This window comes from Neovison vison, chromosome 6, assembly GCF_020171115.1.
Source record: "Neovison vison isolate M4711 chromosome 6, ASM_NN_V1, whole genome shotgun sequence".
NCBI lineage: Eukaryota > Metazoa > Chordata > Mammalia > Carnivora > Mustelidae > Neogale > Neogale vison.
Genome location: NC_058096.1, coordinates 162,714,373 through 162,731,723, shown reverse-complemented (window position 1 = coordinate 162,731,723; position 17,351 = coordinate 162,714,373). Strand labels below are relative to the sequence as shown.

Sequence of the window (17,351 nt, the reverse complement as noted above, 5' to 3'; positions counted from 1 at the left end):
GATCAGACTTGTGAGCAGAAATACAGGAAGCTAGAAGGCATTTTCCGAAGGAAATCAACTTACTTGTAATTCTTATTTATTTGGAAGGTAGATTTGAATTGTTAATATATTTGTCTTATATCAAACTAGAAATAATACTTATTTAGAATGTTTTCATTTTTGAAACTCCTCTAAGATTGTGCTTATCTTTTGTTTTTGAAGGTGCCCAGCTCCTGTTTAGACCACTATTAAATAAATATGAGAAAGAAACACTAGAAAATCAGAACTTATATCTTGTTGGTGCCTCTAAGATTACATTGTTACTGGGTGCAGAAGCAATAGGTTTGGTAAAAGAGTGTAATGATAACACTATGAGAGCCTTCACATATGGAATGCGGCATAACTTCAAAGATTTTGATGGTGAGTCCCAAGATTGTTTCTATCAGAATCAATTTGTTTCAAAAATAAGTTACTCTCTCTGCTTGACTTATTTCACTCAGCATAATCTCTTCCAGTCCCGTCCATGTTGCTACAAAAGTTGGGTATTCATCCTTTCTGATGGAGGCATAATACTCCATAGTGTATATGGACCACATCTTCCTTATCCATTCATCCGTTGAAGGGCATCTTGGTTCTTTCCACAGTTTGGCGACCGTGGCCATTGCTGCTATAAACATTGGGGTACAGATGGCCCTTCTTTTCACGACATCTGTATCTTTGGGGTAAATGCCCAGGAGTGCAATTGCAGGGTCGTAGGGAAGCTCTATTTTTAATTTCTTGAGGAATCTCCACACTGTTCTCCAAAGAGGCTGCACCAACTTGCATTCCCACCAACAATGTAAGAGGGTTCCCCTTTCTCCACATCCTCTCCAACACATGTTGTTTCCTGTTTTGTTAATTTTGGCCATTCTAACTGGTGTAAGGTGATATCTCAATGTGGTTTTAATTTGAATCTCCCTGAGGGCTAATGATGATGAGCATTTTTTCATGTGTCTGATAGCCATTTGTATGTCTTGATTGGAGAAGTGTCTGTTCATATCTTCTGCCCATTTTTTGATGTGTTTGTCTGTTTCGTGTGGGTTGAGTTTGAGGAGTTCATTATAGATCCTGGATATCAACCTTTTGTCTGTACTGTCATTTGCAAATATCTTCTCCCATTCCGTGGGTTGCCTCTTTGTTTTTTTGACTGTTTCCTTTGCTGTGCAGAAGCTTTTGATTTTGATGAAGTCCCAGAAGTTTATTTTCACTTTTGTTTCCTTTGCCTTTGGAGACGTATCTTGAAAGAAGTTGCTGTGGCTGATATCGAAGAGATTACTGCCTATGTTCTCCTCTAAGATTCTGATGGATTCCTGTCTCACGTTGAGGTCTTTTATCCATTTTGAGTTGATCTTTGTGTACGGTGTAAGAGAATGGTCGAGTTTCATTCTTCTACATATAGCTGTCCAGTTTTCCCAGCACCATTTATTGAAGAGACTGTCTTTTTTCCACTGTATATTTTTTCCTGTTTTGTCGAAGATTAATTGACCATAGAGTTGAGGGTCCATATCAGGGCTCTCTACTCTGTTCCACTGGTCTATGTGTCTGTTTTTATGCCAGTACCATGCTGTCTTGGTGATCACAGCTTTGTAATAAAGCTTGAAATCAGGTAAGGTGATGCCACCAGCTTTATTTTTGTTTTTCAACATTTCCTTAGCGATTCGTGTTCTCTTCTGATTCCATACAAATTTTAGGATTATTTGCTCCAGCTCTTTGAAGAATGCCGGTGGAATTTTGATCGGAATGGCATTAAAAGTATAGATTGCTCTAGGCAGTATAGACATTTTAACAATGTTTATTCTTCCGATCCAAGAGCATGGAATGGTCTTCCATCTATTTGTGTCTTCTTCAATTTCTTTCATGAGTGTTCTGTAGTTCCTTGAGTACAGATCCTTTACCTCTTTAGTTAGGTTTATTCCCAGGTATCTTATGGTTCTTGGTGCTATAGTAAATGGAATCGATTCTCTAATTTCCCTTTCTGTATTTTCATTGTTAGTGTATAAGAAAGCCACTGATTTCTGCACATTGACTTTGTATCCTGCCACGTTGCTGAATTGCTGTATGAGTTCTAGTAGTTTGGGGGTGGAGTCTTTTGGGTTTTCCATATAAAGAATCATGTCATCTGCGAAGAGAGAGAGTTTGACTTCTTCATTACCAATTTGGATACCTTTTATTTCTCTCTGTTGTCTGATTGCTGTTGCTAGGACTTCTAATACTATGTTGAACAAGAGTGGTGAAAGTGGGCATCCTTGTCTTGTTCCTGATCTCAATGGGAAGGCTGCAAGCTTTTTCCCATTGAGGATGATATTTGCTGTGGGTCTTTCATAGATAGATTTGATGAGATTCAGGAATGTTCCCTCTATCCCTATACTTTGAAGCGTTTTAATCAGGAACGGATGTTGGATTTTGTCAAATGCTTTTTCTGCATCAATTGAGAGGACCATGTGGTTCTTCTCTCTTCTCATATTAATTTGTTGTATCACATTGATTGATTTGCGAATGTTGAACCATCCTTGTAGCCCAGGGATGAATCCCACCTGATCATGGTGGATAATCTTTTTAATGTGCTGTTGGATCCTGTTGGCTAGGATCTTGTTGAGAATCTTAGCATCCATATTCATCAGTGATATTGGTCTGAAATTCTCCTTTTTGGTCGAGTTCTTGCCTGGTTTGGGGATCAGGGTAATGCTGGCTTCATAGAAAGAGTCTGGAAGTTTTCCTTCTGCTTCAATTTTTTGAAACAGCTTCAGGAGAATAGGTGTTATTTCTTCTTGGAAGGTTTGGTAGAATTCCCCAGGGAATCCGTCAGGTCCTGGGCTCTTGTTTTTTGGGAGGTTTTTGATCACTGCTTCAATCTCGTTATTAGATATCGGTCTATTCAGGTTGTCGATTTCTTCCTGGTTCAATTTTGGTAGTTTATATTTTTCCAGGAATGCATCCATTTCATCTAGGTTGCTAAGCTTATTGGCATATGACTGTTCGTAATAACTTCTGATGATTGTTTCTACTTCCTTGGCGTTAGTTGTGATCTCTCCCTTTTCATTCATAATTTTATGAATTTGGGATTTCTCTCTTTTCTTTCGGATTAGTGTAGCCAGTGGCTTATCGATCTTATTGATTCTTTCAAAAAACCAGCTTCTAGTTTCATTGATACGTTCTACTGTATCTCTGGTTTCTCCCTCATTGATCTCAGCTCTAATCTTGATGATTTCCCTTCTTATGTGTGGAGTTGGTTTGATTTGTTGTTGATCCTCCAGTTCTTTGAGGTGTAGAGACAGCTGGTGTGTTCTGGATTTTTCAATTTTTTTGAGCGAGGCTTGGATGGCTATATATTTTCCCCTTAGGACCGCCTTTGCTGTATCCCATAGGTCAAGCAGAGAGAGTCAGTTATCATATGGTTTCACTTATTTGTGGAGCATAACAGATAGCATGGAGGACAAGGGGCGTTAGAGAGGAGTAGGGAATTTGGGTAAATTGGAAGGGGACGTGAACCATGAGAGACTATGGACTCTGAAAAACAGTCTGAGGGGTTTGAAGTGGCGGGGGGGTGGGAGGTTGGGGTACCAGGTGGTGGGTATTATAGAGGGCACGGCTTGCATGGAGCACTGGGTGTGGTGAAAAAATAATGAATACTGTTTTTCTGAAAATAAATAAATTGGAAAAAAAAAAAAAAGAAAATCCCAAACACACACACACACACAAAAAAAAAATAAAAAATAAGTTACTGATGAGTAGATCCGGGGTCAGCAAACATTTTCAGTAAAGGACCAAATTGTAAATATATTAGGCTGTACAGGCCATATACTTTCTCACTGTTATTTGGAAAGCAAATAACACTGTTATTTGGAAAGCAAAAGCAGCCATAGACCATAAGAAATGAATGGGTAAAACTGTTCCACTAAAATTTGCTTATAAAATATGGTCCATGGGCCTTACTTAGTTATTTAGTGGGTAAAGGATAATGGCAAAATTCACCTCACTTAGCAGGATTCACTTGCCAAAAAAAATACTGTTTTCTTTTTTTTTTTTTTTTAAGATTTTATTTATTTATTTGAGAGAGAGAGCACAAGTGGGGGTGAGAGGGGCAGAGGGAGAGAGAAGCAGGCTCCTCCCTGAGCAGAGAGTGTGATGCACGACTGGATCCCAGGACCCTGAGATCATGACCTGAGCCAAAGGCAGGCATTTAACTGAGTGAGCCACCCAGGTGCCCCCAGAATACTATTTTCTTATCAGACTATCTTCTCCCTCATTTATGGGTGGGATGTTAATGCCAGAAGGGACAGGCCTAGGCTTGTGAGTTTGAGGAAGGAGAATTTGTCATACAGCCGAACTTCAGGTCATCCCTAGTTAGAATTAAAGAGCATGTGGCTTTCTGCTCATTGATATTAGTTGAGATCAAGCAAGTAGCTGCCATTTGGATTTTTATACTATATTTTATAAGAACTAGTACTGTAGGCCCTCCCACTGGATGCCTGAAATAGCAGGTAGTACTGGACCCTATATGTGCTGTTTTCCTATATGCACATCCCTGTGATAAAGCTAAAATTGTAAACTAGGCACAATAAGAGATTAACAACAACAATAATAAAGTAGAACAATGGTAACAATCTACTGTAATAAAAATTCTGCAAATGTGGTCTCTCTCTCTCCCTCAAAGTGCCTTGTTTTACTGTAGGTACCCTTCTTGTGATGATGAGCTGATGAGATGAGGTGAGGTGAATGACCTAGGCATTGGAACATAGTGTTAGGCTACCATTGACCTTCTGATGATAGGTGAGAGGGAGGGGATCAGCCACTTCTGGACTGTGAGTCATGGGGTAACTAACACCCTAGAAAGAAAAACTGCAGAATAAGAGGGTACCATTGTACAATGATTGAAGAGTTGTATTATGTGAAGGCAAAACAATATTTTTATTCTTAAAGAATATCTAAGGGGCTTTATGTTCTGATTAATTTAGCAGTTTTATACTTGGCTAACTCCTTTTGTTATTTGTTTATATCATCATTTCTGTAACCCCAAGTTATATGAATATTATTAATTTTATTTTGGCTATTAATGAGAAAAATAACTGGAAATTTCTGCTTTCCTTTAGATGACAATAATGACTTCCTTACAATGGCAGAATGTCAATTCATTATCAAACATGAGCTTGAAAATCTTAGAGCCAGAGAAGAAAAGATGATCCCTGGTTACCCCCAGGCAAAGTTGTATCCAGGAAAATCATTATGTAAGTCATTGTATCAACCAGCTTCATGAATACACATTCTAATGCAATTATCTTTTCTTAGTAGACATGAATAACAAGTTAGAAAAACTTTATTTTTTTTTCTCTTACTGAAAAATGCATAGAACTTTACAATAACTTATTTCTGTGTGAACATAGCTTTTGCTACTGGAGCTTCATTATATTGTACCTTTAGATCAATATATTTGTTTTGTGGGGTGCCTGGATGGCTCAGTGGGTTAAAGCCTCTGTGTTCAGCTCAGGTCATGATCTCAGGGTCCTGGGATCGAGTCCTGCATTGGGCTCTCTGCTCAGCAGGGAGCCTGCTTCCTCCTCTCTCTCTGCCTGCCTCTCTGCCTACTTGTGATCTCTCTCTGTGTCAAATAAATAATAAAATATTAAAATATATATATATATTTGTTTTGTATGGTTCGCTACTTATTAATTGCAGTCTTAGCATTCAGTTAGCTTAAAATTAGGTGTGAATACATACATGTATTACTCATGTTAAGTTTAGCAAAGTTTACTTTATGTCCAGACACTCTAGGGAGTATGGGGAGGAATGAGAACAGGAGCCATCATCTTTTCCTGGAGCCCTCCTTCCATCTGCTCTTATCTCAGTCAGTGAGAACTTGGGAGAAAGGCTTAGGAAGAATCACAAAGTGACACAATACCTGAATGCAAATCAGCAGTTTGCAATCCTGTGGTTTTGTGTCATTCCATTTGAGTGAGAATACTAGTTTGCAGATGGAAGTGCTCACTACAGTGTGTAATTTCAAACCGCTCCCCTACCAGATGGTGGCAAGGCCTCAGAGCATTTTTGCTGTCCAAATGCACTTTAAACATGTAAGTCACTGTGTTCTCTAGGCTGCATAATACTATCTTCCAGTCTTTACCCACTCCCCCGGCCCCAAGCCCTGGGAGGACAGATGCCCAAGAACCAGTCCATTTCAGATTTTCTCAGTTATCCCCAAATATATAGAGTTGGTTTGATCAAACCAAGATCCAATCATAGATCACCCACTTTGTATGGTGGTATATCTCTTAACTAGCTCCCTTTCTCTTAGTGTGATAACGTACACATAACATAAAATTTGAAGATTGAAGTTTAAAAATCTTAAGAGATTTTCAATGTAAGTATATTCATAATATTGTACAACTATCATCACCATCCCTCTTCAGAGCTCATTTCATCTTGTAAAACCAGAGTCTGTATCCATTAAACAATCAAGTCTCCCTCCCTTCTTCCTCTGACTCTGGCATAATCAACCACCTTTCTACTTTCTGGCAATTGTTTTGACTACTCTAAGTATCTCAAATAAGTGGAATCATACAGTATTTCTCTCTTTGTGACTGGTTTATTTCACTTAGCATTATGTTCATTAGGTTTGTCTATGTTGTGGCATATGTTGGAATTTCCTTCCTTTTTAAGGCTGAATAATATTCCATTGTATGTATATACCACAATTTGCTTGTTTACTCATCCATTGTGGACACTTGGGTTGTCTCCACCTTTTGTCTATTTTGAATTATGCTTTTATGAACATGGTCCGCAAATATCCTTCCAAGACCCTGCTTTTAATTATTTTGGGTGTATACCCAGAAGTGGAAGTGTTGGGTCATATGATATTTCTATTTTTAATTTTTTAAAGATTTTATTTATTTGAGAGAGAGAGCATTAGTGGGGGGCTGAGGGAGAGGGAGAAGCAGACTCTCCACTGAGCAGAGAGCCTGACATGGGACTTGATCCCAGGACCCTGAAATCATGACCTGAGCTGAAGGCAGACGCTTAACCAACTGAACCACCCAAGTGCACCTATTTTTAATTTTTTGAAGAACCTCTATACTGTTTTCCACAATGGTTGTAACATTTTGCATTCCCACTGACAGTGCACAAGGGTTCCAGTCTCTCTATATCCTGGCCAACTCTTGTTATTTTCTGATATTTTGGGAGTAATCATTCCAACAGCGGTGAGATGATGTCTCATTTTAGTTTGATTTTCATTTCCCTGATGATGAGTGATGTGGAGCGTCTTTTCATGTGCTTATTGGCTGTTCGTATATCTTCTTTGGAGAAATGTCTTTTCAAGTCATTTGCCCATTTTTTTTTTTAAAGATTTTATTTATTTATTTGACAGAGAGAAATCACAAGTAGATGGAGAGGCAGGCAGAGAGAGAGAGAGAGAGAGAGGGAAGCAGGCTCCCTGCTGAGCAGAGAGCCCGATGTGGGACTTGATCCCAGGACCCTGAGATCATGACCTGAGCCGAAGGCAGCGGCTTAACCCACTGAGCCACCCAGGCGCCCCATTTGCCCATTTTTGAATCAAGTTGTTTTTGTTGTTGCATTTTAGACAGTCTTTATATATTCTGGATATTAATCCCTTATCAGATATTTGAATGGCACTTATTTTTACCTATTTCATGGATTGCCTTTTTACTTTGTTGATATTGTCTTTTGATGCATAAAATTTTAAAATTTTCATGAAGTCCAACTTAACCTACTTTTTTCTTTTTCCCTGTACCTTTGGTGTCATATCTAAGAAATTATTGCCAATGTCATACAATCAAATCCAATGTCATGAAGCTTTTCCTCTATATTTTATTTTATTTTTTCCTCTATATTTTCTTTTGGAGTTTTATAGTTTTGGGTTTTATATTTAGGTCTTTAATCCATTTGAGTTAACTTTTCTCTATGGTGTTAGGTAAGGGTTCAATTTATTTTCTATTTTTATTTATTTTTAAGGATTTAGTTTCATTCTTTTGCATGTGGATATCCAGTTTTCCCAGTACCATTTGTTGGAAAGACCACCCTTTCCCCATTGAATGGCCTTGGTACCCTTGTCACAAATCATTTGACCATGTATGTGAGGGTTTGTTTCTGGCTTCTGTTTTATATTGGTCTATATGTCTATATGCCAGTACCACATTATATTGGTTCCTGTGGCTTTGTGGTCATTTTTTTTAAGATTTTAGTTATTTACTTGAAAGAGAGAGAGAGAGAATTTGCATAAGCCAGGAGAAGGGCCAAGGGGGAGAGGGGAAGAGGGAGAGAATCTCAGGCAGACTCCATGTTGAGAGTGGAGTACGGCATGGGGCCTGATCTCAAGACCCTGAGCCAAGCCAAAACCAAGAGCCAGCTGCTTAATCAGGTGAGCCACTCAGCATTCCAGCTTTATGGTAAGTTGTTTTTTGTTTTTTGTTTTTTTTTGTAAGATTTTATTTATTTATTTGACAGAGAGAGATCACAAGTAGGCAGAGAGCCAGGCAGAGAGAGAGGGGGAAGCAGGCTCCCTGTTGAGCAGAGAGTCCGATGCGGGGCTTGATCCCAGGACTCTGGGATCATGACCTGAGCTGAAGGCAGAGGCTTTAACCCACTGAGCCACCCAGGTGCCCCTATGGTAAGTTTTAAATTCAGGAGTTTTTTTCTTCCTTTTCAAGATTGTTTTGGCTCCCATGATTGTTTTGAATTCCCATGAAATTCCATATGAATTTTATGATGGGTTTTTCTATTTTTGCAGAAAGCTTGATTGGGATTTTGATAGAGATTGCATTGAATCTATAGATACTTTGGGTAGTATTGACAATTCAACAGTATTAAGTCCCATGAACATGAGATGTGTTTCCATTTATTTATGTCTTACTTCGTTTAGCATTGTTTTGTAGTTTTTCATTGTGTGCATCTTTTGTCTTTAGTTAATTTCTTTTATTTTTTTTGTAATTTTATAATTTTTTATTGTTATGTTAGTCACCATACAGTACATCATTTAGTTAGTTTCTTATTAACTAAATTCTAAAACTAAAATAACTAATTCTTATTAGTTATTTTATTCTTTACGATGCTATTATAAATGGGATTGCCATAATTCCTTTTCAGATAGTTCATTCCATAATTACATTTTGAGATAGTTCATTGTTAATGTATAGAAATGCAGATTGTTCTATTTATTCATTTTGTATCCTGCTACTTTTCTGAATTAATCTATTAGCCATGACAATGTTTTTACAGAAAAGTTAGGGGTTTTCTACATAGAATACAATATTGCTCATCAACACATAATTTTACTTCTTCCTTTCTAATTTGGATGCATTTTTTTCTTCTTTAATTGTTTTGGCTAGAACTTCCAATTCTATGTTGAATGGAAGTGGTAAAGTGAGCTTCTTTATCATATTCCTGGTCTAAAGGAAAAACTTTTAGTCTTTTACCATTCAATATGATATTTGCTGTGGGATTTTCCCAGATGGATTTTGTTATGTTGAGGTAGTTTCCTTCTATTCCTAGTTTGTTGAGTATAAAAGTGGTGACTCATATTAAATGCTTTTTCTGCATCAATTGAGTTGATCATGTGGTTCCCCCCCACCCCTTTCTGTTAACATGGTTATAACAGTAGGCTTTTACTGGAATTATCCTTGCATTCCAGGAATAAATTCCACTTGCTTGCTGTCTCATCTTTCTACTGTGTGGCTAAATTGAGTTTGCTAGTATTTTTTTGAGTATTTTTGCATCATTTTTTATAAGGGATGGTGGTCTGTGGTTTTCTTGTGGTATTGTCTGGCTTTGTATCAGGGTAATGCTGGCTTCATAGAATGAGTTAATAGCACTCCTCATTGCAGCGCCTGAGTGGCTTAGATGGTTAAACAATTACCTTCAGCTCAGGTCATGATCCTAGGGTCCTGGGATCAAGCCCCTCCTTGGGCTCTCTGCTCAGTGGAGAGCCTGCTTCACTCTGTTCCTCTGCTGCTTCCCCTGCTTATATGCTCTGGCTCGCTCTCTCTCTCTGTCAAATAAATAAATAAATAAAATCTCTTAAAAAATAAACAACAACAAAAAAGTGTTCCTCATCAACTTTGGGGGAAAGTTTGAAAAGGATTGGTGTTAGTTCTTTAAGTATTTGGTAAAATTCACCAGCAAAATTGTCAGGTCCAGGATTTTTCTTTGTCAGGAGATTTTTCAGTGTCCTTACTAATTCAGTCTCCTTACTAATTATCAGATTTTCTATTTCTTCTGACCTCTGATAGTTTTTCATGGTAGCTTTTGTATTTATAGGAATTTGTCCATTTCATGTGGGTTACCTAGTTTGTTGTTAGATAGTTGTTACTAGCACTCTCTTATAATCCTTTTTATTTCTGCAGAATTGGTAGTAATGTCCTCATTTCTACTTCTGATCTTAGTAATTGGTAAGTTAAGTCATCTCTCATTTTTTCTTAGTTCATCCATCAGTTTTTGTCAATTTTGTTGATCTTTTCCAAAAACCACCTTTGATTCCTTTAGTCTTTTCTATTGTCTTTCTTTCCTCTATTTTGTTTATCTCTGCTCTAATCTTTATTATTTCATTCCTTCTGCTGGCTATGGGTTTAGTTTGTTCTCCTTTTTTCTAGTTTCTTAATTAAATTAGTTTGTTCATTTGAGGTCCTTAGCCACAAATTTCCTCTTTTTTTTCTGTGTTTCCTAAGTTTTGTTGTGTTTTTGTTTTCATTCATCTCTAAGTATTTTCTAATTTCCTGTGTGATGTCTTCTTTGATCCATTAGTTGTTGTTTAAAAATGTAGTTTTTTAATTTCCACACATTTGTGAATTCTTCAGCTTTCCTTCTGTTACTTATTTCTAACTTTATTCCATTGTGGTCTGAGGATACTTTTTATGAGAGGTATTTGTAAATCTGTTGAGACTTAATTTGCGGCCTAACACATGATTGATCTATCCTGGAAAGTGTCCCATGTGCACTTGAGAAGAATGTGTTTTTGGTCATTTATTGTCTAATTTACATGTGAACTGGATTTTGTGGACTCCCCTGTCTCTGAGTTATGCTGTAGGTATGTGCTATGGATGCTTTTGTTTGTTCTCTTGTTCATCTGTATGGCTTGCAGGATGTGTCACAAAATCCAAATGTAGGTACTGATTCTTAGTTGTCTACATTCCTAGTTATATGCATATATCTTGATATTGATTATATTGTAGCAGTTTTTGTTGGACATATGTTTTTTTCAATGTGTGTATTAAAGATTACCATGATTGCAGAAGAAATTTTTTCAGAAAACTTTTATGAGTTATTGGTTGTATTTACTTTCTTCTTGTCTTTAGGTAAGCCAGTTATGTGTATGTGGACTCTTAAATATTCTCTGAAATATATTTAAGGTTTTATGTAATTTTCTTAGGCTTGTCTACCATTTTCCTGGCTATGTTTTCAGTATTTCCTGTTAGCTTTAATTATGACTTTGCATCTGTAGGAGTTTTATGTGTGTTTTAAATCAGTTTTCTGAGCTCTCGCCTTCAGCTCTTATAGCTCTTCTTTGGGTTTTAATTTCAGGGAGATGACTTACTTTCATTTCTTTAATTTCATAGGCTTTCATTGTTCAATGCTGTAATTTCCTGCTGTGTTTCTTCTCTGCCTTTGTTTCTGGTTTCCTTTTCCCTGTAATATTTCTGCATAGTTCTATGCCAGTCACTTGTGGTTATTACTTACTTTCTAGAGAGCGCTTGTTCTTCCAGACCACTATCTTTTCCAGTAGATGCAGTTCAGTGATCCACCATGGGTCTTTTTTGTCCACATCTGGACAGTGGGGCAGTCCCCACTCCTCAATGTCCAGGAGAACTCTGCCCTCTCCTCCTTGACCCCATTGTGCAGAGGCATGGATGCTCTTAGCTTAGCCTGGGCTGACTTTTAAAGCCTTGTCTCGTGGTTTGTGATTTGGGTTTATAAGTGTTTTTCTAGTTTCATCAAAGATAGGTGTTTCCCTTTATCTGTCTTGTTTCCTTTGTTGTTTTTAACTTTTATCATGAACAAGAACAGGGTAGAGGTGTCTTTCTGCCACTCTTTGTTACCAGGAGTTCCACATTCTGTATTCAGGCAGTATTTTGGTGCCTTTCCAGAATTTTAAATCTTTCTTAATCTCTTAGTGGAAATAAGACACAGCTGTGTACAAAACAGGCTGAGGCACCATCTTGTTATTAATGTCAGCCTCCCATTTCTTCCTGTTTATCCACATTCAGATTCTTATGTGGAAGTCCCTGCTTCCTTCTGCTAGCTTCTGCACAGGTACATCCATCCTCTTTCTGTGGCTGGGACAGAGACTGTGTGTGCATTCCCACCACATGGGTCTCTGGAGCAGCAGTTTTCCAAATGCTCCCAGCTGCTTCAGAGAGAAGTTTTCAACTGAATGAAAACCTTGAAAGGAATATATGTAAATGGATTTTTCTTGGGTGTATAGGTGCCCTGTCTGGTGTTCTAAAGCTGTAATAGAAATAATTTTCTTGCTGGCAGGATGGGGGTTTTATAAACAAGGATCTCCTCTCTCTCTCTCTCTTTCTTTCTTTTTGGTAATATATATAAAGACAATAAAATCATCTCATCATGGTCATTTGAAAATTTTTTATGCATCTGAGGTAAGAATCATATTTCCATTGTCAAGGCTGAATTTTCAAAATCTGCATTATTGTTTTCCTTTATATATTTGAAAAATGTGATCCCTAAAATGCTGTGTTTTATCATAATATTTGGTTGAAGAAGAAATGAGATATATATATGGGCTATGGATAATTATAAAGCGTGAACTGTTTTCAGAGTGCAAATATTAGAGCTAATAAAACTCAGAGTAACCTAAAATCTTAGAGTTCCATGAAGTTAATCCATAGCAATAAGTAGAAAAGCTTTTTTCTTTTTAAGATTTTATTTGTGAAGGAGAGAGAGGGAGAACATGAGAGGCAGAGGGAGAAGCAGGCTCCCCACTGAGCAGGGATTTCCCCCCAACCCTCACCCTCCCCTACCATGCAACAGGGCTCAATCCCAGACCCCAGGATCATGACCTGAGCTGCAGGCAAACCTTAACAGCCACTCAGGTGCCTCCCTCCCCCACCTTTTTTGGCCTTTCAGTTTCACGGGAGACACTCCCTGGGTGTCCTCTTTCCCACAGCTAATTGGGAGCAGAGACTGTAACCTGCTCATTGTGATCCCATCAGCACTGTGAGAGCTAACCAGGCCTTTCATGAGAAACTCTCCCTGCTATTGCAGGTTTAATTTGATTTTACATGCAATGATTGTGATTTTGTTTGCCACAACGTTCTGGTTTAATAGCTTGCATTAAGTAGATGGCAACTGTTGTTGGGGTGAATGTGACCTTGAGCCAATTAGGAGGTCCTGGGTGCTTGCAGTCAGGCTCTCCCTTGTCTCACAGTGAGCAATGTGGACCTAGGCCTAAAAGTGTGTCTCTACATGTGTCTTTGTCGCATTCATCTTGGTTTTCTCTGTGAGCTGAGATCACTCAAAGACTCTGCCTTCTCCTGATGGTTCCCAATAGTTAATAGTCACGCAAGTAACACAATGAAAGATTTTCTTTAGAAAAAGGAGTTTAGGGAGCTGGGAATTTCTTATATGTTAACTGTATCTTAAGGGATGCTATTTAGGTTAAAGCTCTGTCTCAAAATGTCTGTCAGAAGATTATCATGTTTTGATTGATGGGAGATGGCACAGCTCATCTTTAGTTTTATATTGTCATTCTTTTTGGACATTAAAGTAACTATTTCTGAATATCTTCTGTTTACACATAGAGTGGTCAGATATAATCTGTCTTCTAATATTATTAATAGACCTTATAAGAGTAATAAAGTTTCAAGTAAATATCATGTAGCAGGCATGTATATAAGAAGATTAAACTATTAATACATATATATATCTTTAAATATATATATATATATTTATCTTTCTCTCTATAAATACATCTACCACTGGGTGCATCACCATACACACACACACACACACAGACATACAGACACACACACATACATAGACATATGCACACATACATGTACTGTGTTTTGGTGCATATATATGCAGTTTTTCTATTAAGCCAGATTAAAACAATACAGGAATATAAAGCACAGGTTTGAAAGCACAGGTTATTTCTGAGAAGCAGTTTTTTCCTTATTGAGATATGAGTGGTGTGTTCACACCTGACTGTTTGAGTGCAGTGGGACCTGGGATAGGGTGCTGGGCCATGGCAGCAGCTTCGCCTCTTGTGGGTGCTCTGTGTGCTCATCATCCCTCTTCTGGATTGGAGGCAGCATGACCTGCACAGAAATGCTGTAAGGAGACATGAGAGAGTCTTTGTTGTTGCTTTTGAAGTAAACATGTGTTAATTAGCCAAAGACAGAAGCAACTGTGTTAGTATTATTTAATTTAATTTTATAGTATTTAATTTCGAGGTCTGACTATAAACTAGGTTAGTTATCACTTCCCTTCAGTTAGATTTTGCTTTGTTTAGCTAATCAGTAAATAGATATAATAGTAAGAATCCTGGTATTTGACAACGAAACATTAGCAGTCTTTTTTTTAATTTTTAAAGATTTTATTTATTTATTTATTTGACAGAGAGAGACATAGCAAGAGAGGGAACACAAGTAGGGGGAGTGGGAGAGGGAGAAGCAGGCCTCCCGCCAAGCAGGGAGCCCAGTGCGGGGCTCAGTCCCAGGACCCTGGAATCATGACCTGAGCCGAAGGCAGACACTTAAGGGTTGAGCCACCCAGGCGCCCTATTCAGGCATTCTTGAAGGAAGGAATCTTGGTTTAGGTTGTTTAGTTTTATTTTTTTTTTGATGGAAATATAGTTGACATATAATATTTATTAATTTCAAGTATATGGTATAGTGACTGGACATTTATTTGCTTTATAAAATGATCACCGTCATAAGTCTAGTTATAATCTGTCACCATATGAAGTTGTTACAATGTTATTGGCTATATTCCCTGTGCTGTACTTTATATCTCCATGACTTTCTAATTATAACAGAGTTTATACCTCTTAACTCCCTTTACCTGTTTTTCCTATCCCTTGATCCCCTTCCCTTCTGGCAACCAACAGTTTGGTCTCTGATTTATGTCTGTTTGATTTTGTCATCTGTTTTGCTTTTTTTTTTTGAAAGAGAAAGCATGAGGCCAGGGGGAGGAGTGGGAGCGGCAGAGAGAAAGGGAGAGAATCTTAAGCAGGCTCCACACCCAGTGCAGAGCCCAACACCATGGCTCCATCTCACTGCCCTGAGATCATGACCTGAACTGAAATCGAGAGTCAGACACATAACTAAGCGGGCCATCTGGGTGTCCCTGTTTTGCTTTTTAGACTCCACAGAGAAGTGAAATCATTTGGTACTTGTCTTTCTCTGTTTGACATATTTCACTTAGCATAATACCCTCTTGGTCCATCCATGTTGTTGCAAATGGCAAGATTTCATTCTTTCATTTTTATGGCTGAGTAATATTCCACTGTATGTGTGTTTATATACTACATCTTCTTTATCCATTCATCTGTCCATAGGCATTAGGTTTATTCCATATCTTGGCTATTGTAAATAATGCTGCAATGGACATAGAAGTGCAGATTATCTTTTTGAATTAGTGTTTTCATTTTCTTTAGGTATTTACCCAGAAATGAAATTGTTGAGTGTTATGAAATTCCTATTTTAGCTTTTTGAGGAAACTCCATACAGTTTTCCATAGTGGCTGCACCAATTTAAATTCCCACCAGCCATCCTTAAGAGTTCCTTTTTCTCCATATTCTTGCCAGCCCTTATTATTTTTTGTCTTTTTTGATACTAGCTGCTTGGACACAATGACACATGTCATTGTCATTTTGATTTGAATTTCCCTAGTGATTAGTGATACTGAGCATTTTTTCATGTGTCTGTTGGTTTTCTGTATGTATTCTTTGGGAAAATGTTCAAGTCCTTTGTCCATTTTTTAATCAGTTTTTTTGTTTTATTTTGTTGGTTGCTGAATTGTATGAGTTCTTTATATATTTTGATGTTAACCCATTATCACATATATCATTTGCAAGCGTCTTCTCCCATTCAGTAGGTTGCCTTTTCATTTTCTTGATGGCTTCCTTTGCTGTACAGTGGTTTTTAAGTTTGATATAGACTCAATAGTTTATTTTTGCTTATGTTGCCCTTGCCTGAGGAGCCAGAACCAAAGAAATATTGCTAAGACCAATGTAGGAGCTTACTGCCTGTATTCTTCTTAGGAGTTGTACGGTTTCAGGTCTTGTATTTATAAGTGTTTAATCCATTTTGAGTTTATTTTTGTATATGGTATAAGAAATCGATCCATTGATCCAATTTCATTCTTTTACTTGTAGCTGACCAGGTTTCCCAACACCATTTGTTGAAGAGACTGTCATTTCCCCATTGTATATTCTTGTTTCCTTTGTTGTAGATTATCTGACCATATATGCATGGCTTTATTTCCTGGCTCTGTATTCTGTTCCATAGATCTACATATCTGTTTTTGTGCCAGTACCATTCTGTTTGATTAATACAGCTTTGTAGTATAGTTTGAAATCTGGGAACGTGATACGTCCAGTTTTGTTCTTCTTTCTCAAGATGGCTTTGGTTATGAGCTTGGCTGGGTGGCTCATTTGGTTGTGTATCTGCTTTCGGCTCAGGTCATGATCCCAGGGTCCTAGGCTTGAGCCCCACATTGGGCTCCTTGTTCAGCAGGGAGCCTGCTTCCCTGCTCATACACTTTCTCTCTCTCTCTCTCTCTCATTATCTCTGTCTCTCTCTCTCAAATAAAGAAATAAAATCTTTAAAAAAAAGAGATAACTTTGGTTATTTGGGGTCTTTTGTGGTTCCATCCAAATTTTAGAATTATTTGTTCTAGTTCTATAAAAATGCTATTGGTACATTAGAAGAAGGAAGGGAAAAATGAAGAGGGGAGTGGAAATCGGAGGGAGAGATGAACATGAAAGACTGTGGACTCTGAGAAACAAACTGAGGGTTTTTTAATATGCCCTCCTTAATACCCAGTGATGGGTATTAAGGAGGGCATATACTGCATGGAGCACTGTGTGTTATATGTAAACAATGAATCTTGGAACACTGCAGCAAAAACTAATAATGTACTTTATGGTGACTAACATAACATAATAAAAAATAACAAAAATTAAATTAAAAAGGATTTGGGGCAATTCAGTAACGTGGCAGGATACAAAGTCAATGTGCAGAAATCAGTGGCTTTCTTATACACTAACAATGAAAATACAGAAAGGGAAATTAGAGAATCGATTCCATTTACTATAGCACCAAGAACCATAAGATACCTGGGAATAAACCTAACTAAAGAGGTAA

General features: G+C 37.7%; 1 protein-coding gene across 6 annotated transcripts in view; it reads left to right on the top strand.

Annotated features, from left to right (window-relative positions):
* The window catches only part of ANO10 (anoctamin 10), a 247,735-nt gene that overhangs the window by 11,113 nt on the left and 219,271 nt on the right, over window positions 1-17,351 (top strand). For 5 of the 6 annotated variants that reach the window (XM_044252829.1, XM_044252826.1, XM_044252825.1 and 2 more), the window contains exons 3-4: window positions 202-399; window positions 5,109-5,243. In XM_044252829.1, coding sequence (XP_044108764.1) covers window positions 202-399; window positions 5,109-5,243 — 333 coding nt within the window. The remainder of the gene's footprint in view (window positions 1-201; window positions 400-5,108; window positions 5,244-17,351) is intronic. The other variant, XM_044252830.1, reaches the window with a different exon arrangement.